General features: G+C 41.5%; 1 protein-coding gene across 5 annotated transcripts in view; it reads right to left on the reverse strand.

Moving 5' to 3' along the window:
- Nucleotides 1-14,826, reverse strand: part of PIP5K1B (phosphatidylinositol-4-phosphate 5-kinase type 1 beta) — a gene marked incomplete at its 3' end in the record, with an annotated part of 129,778 nt that overhangs the window by 48,418 nt on the left and 66,534 nt on the right. For all 5 annotated transcript variants that reach the window (XM_082241592.1, XM_082241593.1, XM_082241591.1 and 2 more), the window contains 4 exons: nt 4,986-5,197; nt 3,259-3,342; nt 3,108-3,156; nt 1,996-2,080 (listed from right to left, as the gene is read on the reverse strand). In XM_082241592.1, coding sequence (XP_082097718.1) covers nt 1,996-2,080; nt 3,108-3,156; nt 3,259-3,342; nt 4,986-5,197 — 430 coding nt within the window. The remainder of the gene's footprint in view (nt 1-1,995; nt 2,081-3,107; nt 3,157-3,258; nt 3,343-4,985; nt 5,198-14,826) is intronic.

Consider the following 14,826-nt stretch of genomic DNA (forward strand, 5'->3'; position numbering starts at 1 on the left):
TGGAGAGTGAAGTCAAATGGGCCTTAGAAAGCACTGCTAATAACAAGGCCAGTGGAAGTGATGGTATTCCAGCTGAACTATTTAAATTTTTTAAAAAATGTGTGCATAGGCACTCACAAAATACTTGAATGACACATTCCATGTTACAAAAGTTCAGATAACTTCCAATAGGTTATAGGTAAAGGTAAAGGACCCCTGGACGGTTAAGTCCAGTCAAAGGCGACTATGGGGTGCAGCACTCATCTTGCTTCAGGTCCACAGACAGCTTTCTGGGTCATGTGGCCAGCAGGACTAAACAACTTCTGGCGCAATGGGACACCACGACAGAAGCCAGAGCACAAGGAAACGCTGTTTACCTTCCCACTGAAGTGGTACCTATTTATCTACTTGCACTGGTCTGCTTTTGAACTGCTAGGTTGGTGGGGGGGGGGGGAGAGAGAGAGAGAGAGAGAGAGAGAGAAGAAGAAGAAGAAGAAGAAGAAGAAGAAGTTATAAGCATCCCGACTACAGTGGTACTCTGGTTCTCAAACTTAATCCGTTCCGGAAGTCCGTTCCAAAACCAAAGCGCTCGAAAACCAAGATATGCTTTCCAACAGAAAGTAATGCAAGACGGATTAATCCATTCTAAATTTTTAAAAACCACTAAAACAGCAATTTAACATGAATTTTACTATCTAACAAGACCACTGATCCATAAAATGAAAGCAATAATCAATGTACTGTAGTATAAAATAAATAGAACAGTATTGTAGATCAGGCATGTCCAACTTCAGGTAGGCTGCTTCCCCCGAGGGGGCAGGGATGGGTCCAGGGTGGGCGCTGGCTGCTTCCCCTGATGGTGCATGGGTGGGTGCAGGGTGGGCAGGTGCCCAACTCTCTCCCCCCCCCCAAAGCAGCTCTCTCTCTCTCACTCTTCAAACCAGCTGGGCTGCAGAGCTCTCCCCAGAACACTACAATTACAATGGGGGGCGCAAATTAACAGTGCAACAGTAAAGATGGAAGCTCGGGATTCAAAACGGAGCATGTTCGGCTTCCAAGGCAAAGTTCACAAACCGGAACACTTACTTCCGGGTTTGCAGCCTTCGAATTCCAAGTTGTTTATGAACTAAGCTGTTTGAAAATGTTTGAAAAGAAGCCAGAACATTCTCAACAGTTGTGCCAGCATTAGCTATGACTTAAGAGTCACAGGCAGAAACACCATTACAAAGTTTTGTGGACAGCCCACCTTCAGACAGAATCACAGAATCATAGATACTTCTAAAACAATTTTTCTGAGAGAACTTAAAGCATGAAAAATGTAACATATAACTTGGGAAGATTCTTGCTGGATCACACAAAGACCTGGTTTGCATTAAACGGTTTGTCAAACTATAACTTGTGAAGACCACACCAACTCCTGGAGAGCAGTTCTCAGCCATTTTGCTCCTTAAAAATCTTTTTCGTGCCATACTGTGAGCTTCGCATGTTGTATAAACTGGGACTTGTAGTTAGGCTCTCTCCTCACTAACCACAAGCTGCAGCTGGTCTTAGTTACAGCTTGTGGTTTGTGAGCTTGACCACAAGTCCCAGTTCAGATAGAACACTAACGGAACCCTTGCTTTAACCTCAGCATAGCACAGCAGTAAAAAGCCACAGTCTGTCATGCAAAGCAGCCCCTGGACTCCATCTAGTCCTGCAGTCTGTTTTCGATAGCAGCCAAATTCTTCGGGAAAGCAGATGGCATACCATGATGGCAACAGCTGTCTTGCACCCTGTGTCTCCCAGCAACATTTAACATGGGGCTCCCCTTCCTATTCTTCATCATGTGACACATCCACCAACAGTGCCAGCCATCTTACCAGCTAAGTCACCATTCAAAAGCTATTTTCAAGGTGTCTCCATAGGAGAAGTATGTCACATTGAGACTTTTTTGTAGAAAGCAATGAATAAATGCAACTAACAAAAGCAACAACTGAAGAGTGGCTCTAACTTCACGACTGGTGACATGGCACTTACCCTGATTCTTTTTGAATACCCTGGAACTCATAAACTTTAAAAACCTATCAGCATAAAAACTTGGCCTGTGTACTGAAACTGTGTCCTACAAGACAAAAAAAAAAAAAAAAAAGGTGTTTAATATTAGGACAATCAGAGGGAAAACATTTTTTAAAAAAGACTACAATGGAGAAATTCAACAATATTCATCATTCAGCAGAATGGGCATCATCAGTGGAACAGATTCCACCTCTCCCTGAATGCCTCCAAAATCTGCTTTGGGGGCCACAGCAGATTTGGGGGAGGGGCTGCACAGCAAGGAGAGCAAGTCTACTTCTGTGACCTTGGAGGTCATCCACTGTTTATGGTGGAAGACATTTTTAACAGAATTGTGAAATCTTCAATAGATCATGTAACTAAAAAAATCCAGTGTTCGTCACTCACTGTCAAGGTATCATTGCCAACGTGTACTGTTCAACTTCAGCCCATTTAATTTCATAATAATATTTACAGAGGCTCCCCAACTTCTTCAGGGGAAGTTAAAGACTGACTCCCTCTGTTTAAACATTGAGATGTTGTTTGAAGGCTTACTAAGGTGTTTATCAATTCCCTAACCGATTCATGATGAAGACAGATGTTCCAGATACAGTTGCCTGAACAAATAACAAGCCTTATATGGATGCCAGTCTGATGAAGTCTTTAAAACATGCAAAGGGAGGCTAGATTAATTACCAACACTATCAGGGGGTTAGGATGCTAGCTGTTGTGCTGAATGTCTTTGCCACTGGGAAGCTTATTTCTTGTCTGTTAATTTAAGAAAAGTTTTTGCACTCTAGCCTATGCAAATACCAGTTTTGTCTTCATCCCCAGTGAAAACAATATTTGCAGTTGCTTTCCCTTTGGCCCTTGCCTCTCCCTCTCCTTCCATCTGTTGTTTACCACTAGGCAGACTATAAACTTTTGGATATTTGTCGTTCGGTATTTGTCACTTATAAATAAGCAAATGCATCAATGGCAGTGAACTTCAACAGCATAAATATCCTCATGTCACGCACAGTATGCAATTGTCAATAGTAAGAGAGAAGTAATTAACACAAAAACCAAACATTCAAACAATACAAAGCATGGCTTACCCCATCATAAACAAGTGCTTTCCAGGAATGCTCCAGCTTCTTTATTAACCTAATAACACACACACAAGCACTTAATGACATATACTCCATCTTACAACCAATTTAAATCCAGTAGATATATCTGTATCCAAATAATGTTATTCTACGTTACCTGTACGACTGCAGGATATCAATAATGCCCATAAATAGCAGAAGCTTTTCTCCTTTGTGGCTTTTAGCCGGAATGCCACCCATTCTAAGAGAAGCAACAGAGTGAGACACTATACATTAGATCTTCTTTGAAAAGTTAAAACTGAAACATACTAGCAATGAAAAACAAAAAAACCCATAGTGTTTCGATTAAGACAGTACATGCAAAGGACAACATGGTTTGGTGAACAAAATGGATGTTCAAAGCAGACTATCCTTTTTAGTTTCATTTTAACAAGTGTACTTTGGCTTCAATTTTCCAGTATAATCTACAACATGGTGTACAGGTTAAGAACTAACAACAATTGGAGCACAGCTTCATTCATTTTACACACAAATTGGTGCAAACAATGAGTGTGGATAGCACCACACAGTGATACTATCAGGGAAGGACTTAAGGGATGTTGATCTCATGGCTGCCGCAGGTAAAGGTTTTCTATTATGCCTCTATAGCAGGAGTGCAGGCCAACTTTGGCCACCAGGGCTCCCCACTGGGCCGGCCGGCCTGTTCCTAGCAAGCCAGGCTCACCTGTCCCACACCTCACAACCTACGCCATGTCAGCTAGAGGGCCAGAACTGGCATGGCTTCCAAAGGAGCAGGGAGTTCTCACTTCAAGTGAGTTCCCCATGGTTCCTTTACTTCAGAGAGGCATGCTCACCTCAACCAACAGCAGGTGGGCAATGGGAGCACACCTTGCTCCAGGTCACCAGACATTTGAAAAAGTGCCAGGGGGCTGACTGCCTCAGCTGATCTGTAAATCTTTTTTTGGAGAAAGTCAGTAGTTGCAATTTCTGAAGCCACTTTTTCTCCCTCTTCACACACTTACATTTCTGTTACAACATTACTTGTAATCTTACATGATTAACATTTTTCTTTATTTCCGTTTGGTATGTGCCCAAATAGTATAAATAATACTAGAGATTTAAGGTTGTTCCTGGGTTTCTGCTTTTCTTGGGCACACAACTGATAAACCAATCTCTTTTTTTTGGGATTTTCTGGTCTGCGGGAGGACATTGGGTTTCCAAAAGATATTTGATTCAAATCTATCCTTCCATCATTCACAAATTGAAAGCCCGTTGTAGATGTAATATTTGGAACATGAGGGAATGATTCAGAAATAGCCATTAACTCTTTTTTGTTTTAATAACAGATTTTTAGGGGAAACAGCCTTTCTAGGAAAGCTAACCAATAGACTGAAACTGACACAGGGAGAAATAGAAGAGGATGCCATCACTCCGGTACGGCTCCCGTTTACCACATACACAGCCCAACAAGACAACACCACAAACCCACCGACAGCATATGGATAACTTAACCTCACACATGCACAAAGAAATCCAACTGCAGCCAAGCAAATGCAACCATCCACCCCTAGGCCACCCCAACCTCTCTCACCACCAAGGAAACATAACAAGCAAATAGAAAGAGAACCTACTCAAGTGAAGCTGACACAAAACCCCCACACATACACTAAGCAAAAGAACATAGGCTTTACCATCCAACCCCCTCTCTTCTTCCTAACCCTATTCTGCACATAACACCAATGTCTCACAACAAATGTAACTGAGCTGTAGAAAACATAACCTGAAAAAAAGACAATGTATGTGCTTTTGTAAACAAGGAAAATCTTTAGTAAAAAAACTTTATTAAAAATAAAATAAAAAGAAAACAGATTTTTAGGGACTTACGTGTTGGTACTCTCTGTGATAACACAGTCCCCAGATTTTCCTGGACCCTGTATCGATTCCATCGCTGTAGAATAGAGAACTCTCTGTCCTCCGGGGCGTTTAGAATCCGATGTGTTTTGAGAAGTTTCACCCTCTCTCTCTTTTGCAGCACAGTCCAATATATGGATTCCCAGCAGCAAGCTATAATCCATTATTTTAAAGCTTTCCAGTACCTAGTAATAAAGATGTTTAGATTGAAATTGGTTATGCTACCAAAACCAAAAGGCTGAATTCATAGAGGTAAAACAAACAAACAAACAAACAAACAAACAAACAAAAAACTTTCTAAGGATATGCAACAAACAATCTGGCATCAGATATCTTTTTTTTTAATGATATTTATTGAAAGAAGAATTTTTTAAAAAATTACAAAGAAAAAAGACAAAAACAGAAAAAGAAAAAAAATAAAACCATCATTTTCAAATTCTCCACTTTCATTACCTTCTTTCCATGACCTCCTCCTCCTCCCATCTCTAGTATTTTAATTAATAATTATCACAGCAAATCCTTTCCATAATTCATAATATTCTGTCATTACATTACCTTACTCTATTTTCATCTTATCTTATAAAAAACCTTAAAATTTAAAACTTAAATCTTATTTTTACCAACTTCTCATAACCATTACCTTTTTACCTAATTCTTTAAACATTTTTACAAGAGCCAAGTAATTTCATTTCAACATTTTTCCAACGTTCATCAATTTTATAAAACATTCCTAATGATAGAAAAAAGAAATAAAAACAATCCAATTTCTTCCAGCGTCCCCTCCCCCCGGTCCCGGGATTGTCAGTCCTTTTTATCCCATTAGTCTGGCACATTAACCTGGTGATCTTATATCCGAGGCCTTCAAATCTCTTCCATGTCCCTTCCGCGGCTCTTCTTCATATTTTCCTTTCACTCGTGGGAACTCCAGCTTGGTAGTGTTTTTGACCCTTTTCAACAAATCAGCCCCTTTCCCATAGTCCAGACTAGACTCCATGTGGTATTTTTTCAAATTCCCTCCAAAATTGGAAGCCCCAATAACTCAACTCCAAACCTCTGACGGCCCACTGCCAGACTCGGAAAGTCCAGACATCCCTGCATAGGGGGGTCAATCCAACCCCCCATTTCCAAATCAATCCAAACTTTGTCTTTCCAAATCTGGTTTTTTCCAAGATCATTTGTCAAATCCAAAAGCTCATTTTCCTGCTGGGCCAAAAGTCCCTGCATCTCTGGCGCCCGTGGCATCAGATATCAAATCCAAGAAAAGTACAGTACTTTACCAGCTACAGAATGATGTGAATTTTACAAAACAGAGAAGAGATAAACAAAATAACCAAGAGACTAGAACCTAGTAATAAACTTTTGTAGTACAAAATTCCCCTTCATGGATCACTGCCTTGCCGTGGCGAAGGGGCTTGAATAACTCAGAGAAGCTATGAACTATGCCGTGCAGGGCCACCCAAGATGGACAGGTCGTAGTGGAGAGTTTTGACCAAACGTGATCCATCTGGAGCAGGAACCGGCAAGCCACTCCAGTATCCCTGCCAAGAAAACTCCATGGACAAAGACAACAGGCATATGAAAGTTATGACGCTGGAAGATGAGCCCCTCAGGTCGGAAGGCGTCCAACATGCTACGGAGGAAGAGCGGAGGACAAGTACAAGTAAATTCAGAGCTGATGAAGCGGCTGGGCCAAAGCCGAAAGGACGCTCAGTTGCGGATATGCCTGGAAGCGAAAGGAAAGTCCAATGCTGTAAAGAAAAATATTGCACAGGAACCTGGAATGTAAGAACCATGAACCTGGGTAAGTTGGATGTGGTCAAAAATGAGATGGCAAGAATAAATATTGACATCCTGGGCATCAGTGAACTAAAATGGACGGGAATGGGCGAATTCAGTTCGGATGACCATCATATCTACTACTGTGGGCAAGAAACCTGTCAAAGAAATGGAGTGGCCCTCATAGTCAACAAAAGAGTGGCGAAAGCTGTATTGGGATGCAATCTCAAAAATGATAGAATGATCTCAATACGAATCCAAGGCAGACCTTTTAACATCACAGTAATCCAAGTCTATGCACCAACCACTGGTGCTGAAGAAACTGAAATTGAGCAATTCTATGAAGACTTACAACACCTTATAGAAATGACACCAAAGAAGGATGTTCTTCTCATTATAGGGGATTGGAATGCTAAAGTAGGGAGTCAAGAGATAAAAGGAACAACTGGCAAGTTTGGCCTTGGAGTTCAAAACGAAGCAGGGCAAAGGCTAATAGAGTTCTGCCTAGAGAACAAGCTGGTAATCACAAACACTCTTTTCCAACAACACAAGAGACGACTCTACACATAGACATCATCAGATGGGCAGCATCAAAATCAGATTGATTATATTCTCTGCAGCCAAAGATGGAGAAGCTCTATACAGTCAGCAAAAACAAGACCTGGAGCTGACTGTGGCTCAGATCATCAGCTTCTTATAGCAAAATTCCAGCTTAAACTGAAGGAAGTAGGAAAAACCACTGGGCCGGTAAGATACAATCTAAGTCAAATCCCTTATGAATACAAAGTGGAAGTGAGGAACAGGTTTAAGGATTTAGATTTGGTGGACAGAGTGCCTGAAGAACTATGGATGGAGGCGCACAACATTATACAGGAGGCAGCAACGAAAACCATCCCAACGAAAAGAAAATGCAAGAAAGCAAAGTGGCTGTCCAATGAGGCCTTACAAATAGCGGGAGATAGAAGGCAAGCAAAATGTGAGGGAGATAGTGAAAGATACAGGAAATTGAATGCAGATTTCCAAAAAATAGCAAGGAGAGACAAGAAGGCCTTCTTAAACGAGCAATGCAAAGAAATAGAGGAAAACACTAGAATGGGAAAAACCAGAGATCTGTTCAAGAAAATTGGAAATATGAAAGGAACATTTCGTACAAAGATTACCATAATAAAGGACAAAAGTGGTAAAGATCTAACTGAAGCAGAAGACATCAAGAAGAGGTGGCAAGAATACACAGAGGAATTATACCAGAAAGATATGGATGTCTCATACACCCCAGGTAGTGTGGTTGCTGACCTTGAGCCAGACATCCTGGAGAGTGAAGTCAAATGGGCCTTAGAAAGCACTGCTAATAACAAGGCCAGTGGAAGTGATGGTATTCCAGCTGAACTATTTAAAATTTTAAAAGATGATGCTGTTAAGGTGCTACACTCAATATGCCAGCAAGTTTGGAAAACTCAGCAGTGGCCAGAGGATTGGAGAAGATCAGTCTACATCCCAATCACAAAGAAGGGCAGTGCCAAAGAATGCTCCAACTACCGCACAATTGCACTCATTTCACATGCTAGCAAGGTTATGCTTAAAATTCTACAAGGAAGGCTCAAGCAGTATGTGGACCGAGAACTCCCAGAAGTGCAAGCTGGATTTAGAAGAGGCAGAGGAACCAGAGACCAAATTGCAAACATGCGCTGGATTATGGAGAAAGCTAGAGAGTTCCAGAAAGACATCTACTTCTGCTTCATTGACTATGCAAAAGCCTTTGACTGTGTCGACCACAGCAAACTGGCAAGTTCTTAAAGAAATGGGAGTGCCTGATCACCTCATCTGTCTCCTGAGAAATCTCTATGTGGGACAAGAAGCTACAGTTAGAACTGGATATGGAACAACTGATTGGTTCAAAATTGGGAAAGGAGTACGGCAGGGCTGTATATTGTCTCCCTGCTTATTTAACTTATATGTAGAATTCATCATGCAAAAGGCTGGGCTGGATGAATCCCAAGCCGGAATTAAGATCGCCGGAAGAAATATCAACAACCTCAGATATGCAGATGATACAACCTTGATGGCAGAAAGTGAGGAGGAATTAAAGAACCTTTTAATGAGGGTGAAAGAGGAGAGCGCAAAATATGGTCTGAAGCTCAACATCAAAAAAACGAAGATCATGGCCACTGGGCCCATCACCTCCTGGCAAATAGAAGGGGAAGAAATGGAGGCAGTGAGAGATTATACTTTCTTGGACTCCATGATCACTGCAGATGGTGACAGCAGCCACGAAATTAAAAGACGCCTGCTCCTTGGGAGAAAGGCGATGGCAAACCTAGACAGCATCTTAAAAAGCAGAGACATCACCTTGCCAACAAAGGTCCGTATAGTTAAAGCTATGGTTTTCCCAGTAGTGATGTATGGAAGTGAGAGCTGGACCATAAAGAAGGCGGATCACCGAAGAATTGATGCTTTTGAATTATGGTGCTGGAGGAGACTCTTGAGAGTCCCACGGACTGCAAGAAGATCAAACCGATCCATTCTGAAGGAAATCAGCCCTGAGTGGTCACTGGAAGGACAGATCCTGAAGCTGAGGCTCCAATACTTTGGCCACCTCATGAGAAGAGAAGACTCCCTGGAAAAGACCCTGATGTTGGGCAAGATTGAGGGCAGAAGGAGAAGGGGATGACAGAGGACGAGATGGCTGGACAGTGTTCTTGAAGCCACAAACATGAGTCTGACCAAACTGCGGGAGACAGTGGAAGACAGAAGTGCCTGGCGTGCTCTGGTCCAGGGGTTCACGAAGAGTCAGACACGACTAAACGACTAAACAACAACAGTACAAAATTCAAAGGCCACTGCATTTCTGTTACGCATTTCATAAATCTGCATTAAGAAACAGTCAATATGAGAAATGAATATGCAAAGTTATTAAGAGATTATTCTTATCTATTATTGTCTAAATATGGAAACCAGTGCTATTTTTCTAGAAAAAGAGGTGCCGGAATTCACCACGAACACCTCCCTTGTTCTCTTATAATGACAATGGTGCCCAACTGAGAGGTGCTGGAAATGAGTTCCGGCTGGGGGAAAATCCCTGAAGGCAACATATAAGCTTTATTTGATAACCAACAAACTAAAGTTATTTTCACATGCAAGGTTTACTTGCCATCATTGTGGTTTAGATATGTGGTTCAGTGTTCATTCTGTGAGCATGAGGGAGGGAACATTCAAGGTCCTTTATCCCAAGGTTAGTGATTAGTATAATCTACACCACTTTGAACAAATTGAGTATTTCAGTATATCAGCATCAGTATATGCTTTGTATGGGACAATACTTGCAACTGGTACAAAGAGAACTGGTATCCGGTAGAACATTAAAATTATAAACAGTAATAAAACTATGTTATTAACAGAAAAATATTACAGGTAATCTGGTAATATTTCTGCACTTTTAACTGGGTAATTACAGGCTTTAGGAAAGGAGAGGGCACCAGTTTGCACAAAAAATAGTAAAGACAAATCTGTGTGTGTGATAGAAAAATGTGGCAATGCTCCTCCATTGCTTTTCTTTTCCTGCAGTGTCAGTCTGACTCCAGGGAAACAATAACGTGTCAATAATAATGCTGCATCGTTGATTAATTTTTATTGACAAACAGAAGAAAGTCAACAACTCTGAAAGTTATTGAAAAATTAAAGGAAGAGCTATTGATTCCTTTCTATAAGTTAATTGCAACACTGAAATAAAACTCAGCTCACATCACAGAACTGTAGAGTTGGAAGGGACCCCCAGGTCATCTAGTAACAACCCCCTACAATGCATGAATTATTTGCATTTTAATATTTGCAGTTGTATTTTATTTACTACAAATCCATGTCAGGTATGTAAAATCCTTAAGATGAATGAAATTCCCTGCAATATTTTGTGTTTGTGTGTTTTATCAAGCTATAGCTGCTTCTGCAAACTGTGACCATCACACCGCAGCACCACCTTCCCACGTGGGTCCCATTAACAAAAGTCCTGTTTTCAGTGAGAACTGTGAACTTTTTTGTTATTGACAGATGATTAGTTTTTTCTTCTTCTGTAGAAACTAAACATTCTCTTACCATCAGAGAATTTATACTGCAGCAACCAAGCGCCCAATAAAAAATGAGGCTACTACTGCATAGTCGATATTTATACCACACCAGAAAAACTAGAAAAGCAGACACTTAAACTTCAGCAAAGTATGCAATTTTCCCTCTTGATCCCTGAGCACAGAGTCAGCTGCATCTCAAAGCTTAGAAGGATTGTGACTGAAAGCCTTTATTGTGCTAACCACAGGTTCAGTGCTTTTTGTGTGTGACACTTCTCACCGGTCAGGAATCGTGCCACCCATTTTTGCTGCTGCCTATGCTAGTTGTTTTGTGCTGTCACTCGTGGCACTTTTATCAAGATATGACTACTGGCACTTCATTTTTACCAAAACAGTTTTCAAGCATAAAGGATGCTTGAACCTCACATGTAAACACACAAAGGCATAAAACACAGAGCATTCAATGCACAATGATAATAAATGAAAGCATTTCACCATAAAATGTGTAACTTAAAATAAGGCTTGCCATGTTTCTGGGGTCGCTTGCAATCTGTCCCCAGACTGTTCTTAAGCTCAGCCCCTCTTAGATACTTCCGGCCCCCACCTCTGCACCTGCAGAGAGCATCACGATATCTGTATCCTCTCTTTGCATATACTCTCAGGCCTCCGTCACACCGGTGTGTGTGTGTGTGTGTGTGTGTGTGTGTGGCGTGTGAGATTATCTTCCTTCTAAACCACCCAGACCAGAACACAGATCATTAAATATAAACCTAGATTTAATTAAGGAATGTTACATTCAGAACAGGCAACCGTCACATACAAAGATTTTACAGTTAAATATTATTAACCTGGCACAACATCCCTCACTTTTCTCCCTGCTTCTTCACTCCTCTCTCAGTATCTCCCTCTTACTGCCTATTCCCATATTCATTCTTCCACTTATCCTTTTATTAAAAGGATGCAAACATTTTTATCATGGAATCAAGACTACATAGAGCCTTTTCCAGATAATTATTTGCATTACGACACCCCTCCTCCCTGAGGCCTTAGAAGTTTGTCTACTTTTAAAATATACTAAAGCAAAAAGACCCCAACATCCTACCTCTGCTATTGTTCAAATCCCAATAGGATAGCATCAAAATATTAAATATTCAGAAAATTGTCTCTGTTGTTTACAGGGTCTGTCCTGGCTTTTGCAAATGATTGCCAGCAAGAAGAGAACAAGATGCCGTGCCTATCCCAAACCTTCCTGTGATGACTTCAAATTCCATTGCAAAAGGTAAATATTGGCAACTATTGTGAAGCCATTCAGAAGCAAGCCCAGAACCAGTAGCCTTTTCACAGAACCTTTTCTATGGAAATGTAGAAGCAGCTGCTTCACTTTAATAATCTGACCGCATTTTTAGTTGCAGGGGTAGATTTACAAACAGGCAGACTAGGTTGGAAGCCCAAAGTTTTCATGGGCATCACTGTCTTTTCAAAGGGGAAAAAAGCATTTTGCAAAAACACAGGCAAACAAATGGTTAATATAATACTGTTACAGTGCAGGAGAAGCCCTTGTTAGCAAATAGGTTTGACACAGTTTTGAAGACACTTTCAATACCAAGCTATAAGACATTATGAATTTATGAATTTGGTGCTATTCATACCCAGTTTGAGTAATTGGGGTACCATATTTTATTATGTATTTCATTTTCAACCTACACTTCATCAAACAATAGATCCCAGGGCAGCATACATCAGACATAAAATACAACTAAACAATTCCAATAAAAATATTAAAGCAATATAAAATTAATCCGTGTAACCTCTACTCAAAAATCAGCGGCCTGATGATGGCTAAAGAGGCAAATTTTTAGCTGGTGTCAAGGACTAACCATTCTTGGCACCAGCCAGCTTTCAAGGAGGAGGACATTTCACAGCGGAGGAGCTGCCACTGATGAGACCCTTTCATGAGCTGTAAAGGTACAAACCTAATTTGAAAATGGTCTAACAAGCAGGGCATCACCAGCAGATATCAACACACAAGGCAGAATGGTACAAGGAGAGGTACCATACTGGGTAACTAGGACCTAATATTATTCCTTGGGTCACTAAACATTGTTGGATTATAACTCCCAGCTTCTCCAGCCAACTTAGCCAATACGTCAGGGACAGTGGGAGTTGCAGATCAGCAACATCCAACGACCCAAGTTTGAAGAACATTGGTTCAGGGCCTTACAAGTGGGAACTTTGTCACTGTGATACATTTTTACAGCCTCATAGTTTGAGGCCACAATAAACCTCTTGACACTCTAAGGGTAGAAGGAGCATGTGGGTGTCCAGAGCATATATTCTGCATGGTCACTAATAGCTTGATTTCATGGAATATTCATTTCTGGAGACCAAAGATGAGGAACAGTGCCTTTTGTTAGGAAGAATGTCTCATGAGCATGCAGCTGATTATTAGATCATCTCCAAATTCACACTCAAAATCCAAACAAAAGATGGCTTCATGTTCACTAACACGACTTGACATCGGGTTGCGCTGTGCCAATGAACATTGCAATCTGCCCATGAGGAATGCCCTTTTTGTTTTATAACCCCATTTCAACCAGGAGACATCTAAAGGCAGCATTGTATAAGGAAGCTTCTTAAGGCTTAATGTTTTAAAATGCGGTCTTGACTATGCTACCACTCAGTGGATTTGTAACTGGCTGACTGACCGAACCCAAAGGGTGCTCATCAATGGTTCCTCTTCATCCTGGAGAAGAGTGACTAGTGGGGTGCCACAGGGTTCTGCCTTGGGCCCGGTCTTATTCAACATCTTTATCAACGACTTGGCTGATGGACTCAAGGGCATCCTGATCAAATTTGCAGATGACACCAAACTGGGAGGGGTGGCTAACACCCCAGAGGACAGGATCACACTTCAAAACGACCTTGACAGATTAGAGAACTGGGCCAAAACAAACAAGATGAACTTTAACAGGGAGAAATGTAAAGTATTGCACTTGGGCAAAAAAAAAAAAAATGAGAGGCACAAATACAAGATGGGGGACACCTGGCTTGAGAGCAGTACATGTAAAAAGGATCTAGGAGTCTTGGTTGACCACAAACTTGACATGAGCCAACAGTGTGACGCGGCAGCTAAAAAAGCCAATGCAATTCTGGGCTGCATCAATAGGGGTATAGCATCTAGATCAAGGGAAGTAATAGTGCCACTGTATTCTGCTCTGGCCCCTTCATGGATCACTGCCTTGCCGTGGCGAAGGGGCTTGAAGAACTCAGAGAAGCTATGAACTACGCCGAGCAGGGCACACAAGATGAACAGGTCATAGTGGAGAGTTTTGACCAAACGTGATCCACCTGGAGTAGGAATCGGCAAGCCACTCCAGTATCCCTGCCAAGAAAACTCCATGGACAAAGACAACAGGCATATAAAAGTTATGACACTGGAAGATGAGCCCCTCAGGTCGGAAGGTGTCCAACATGCTACTGGGGAAGAGCGGAGGACAAGTACAAGTAGATCCAGAGCTGATGAAGCGGCTGGGCCAAAGCCGAAAGGACGCTCAGTTGTGGATATGCATGGAAGCGAAAGGAAAGTCCAATGCTGTAAAGAAAAATATTGCATAGGAACCTGGAATGTAAGAACCATGAACCTGGGTAAGTTGGATGTGGTCAAAAATGAGATGGCAAGAATAAATATTGACATCCTGGGCATCAGTGAGCTAAAATGGACGGGAATGGGCGAATTCAGTTCGGATGACTACCATATCTACTACTGTGGGCAAGAAACCCGTAAGAGAAATGGAGTGGCCCTCATAGTCAACAAAAGAGTGGCGAAAGCTGTACTGGGATGCAGTCTCAAAAATGATAGAATGATCTCGATACGAATCCAAGGCAGACCTTTTAACATCACAGTAATCCAAGTTTATGCACCAACTACTGGTGCTGAAGAAACTGAAATTGACCAGTTCTATGAAGACTTACAAAACCTTATC

The sequence above is a fragment of the Podarcis vaucheri genome (genome assembly GCF_965113315.1).
Source record: "Podarcis vaucheri genome assembly, chromosome: 11".
Lineage (NCBI taxonomy): Eukaryota > Metazoa > Chordata > Lepidosauria > Squamata > Lacertidae > Podarcis > Podarcis vaucheri.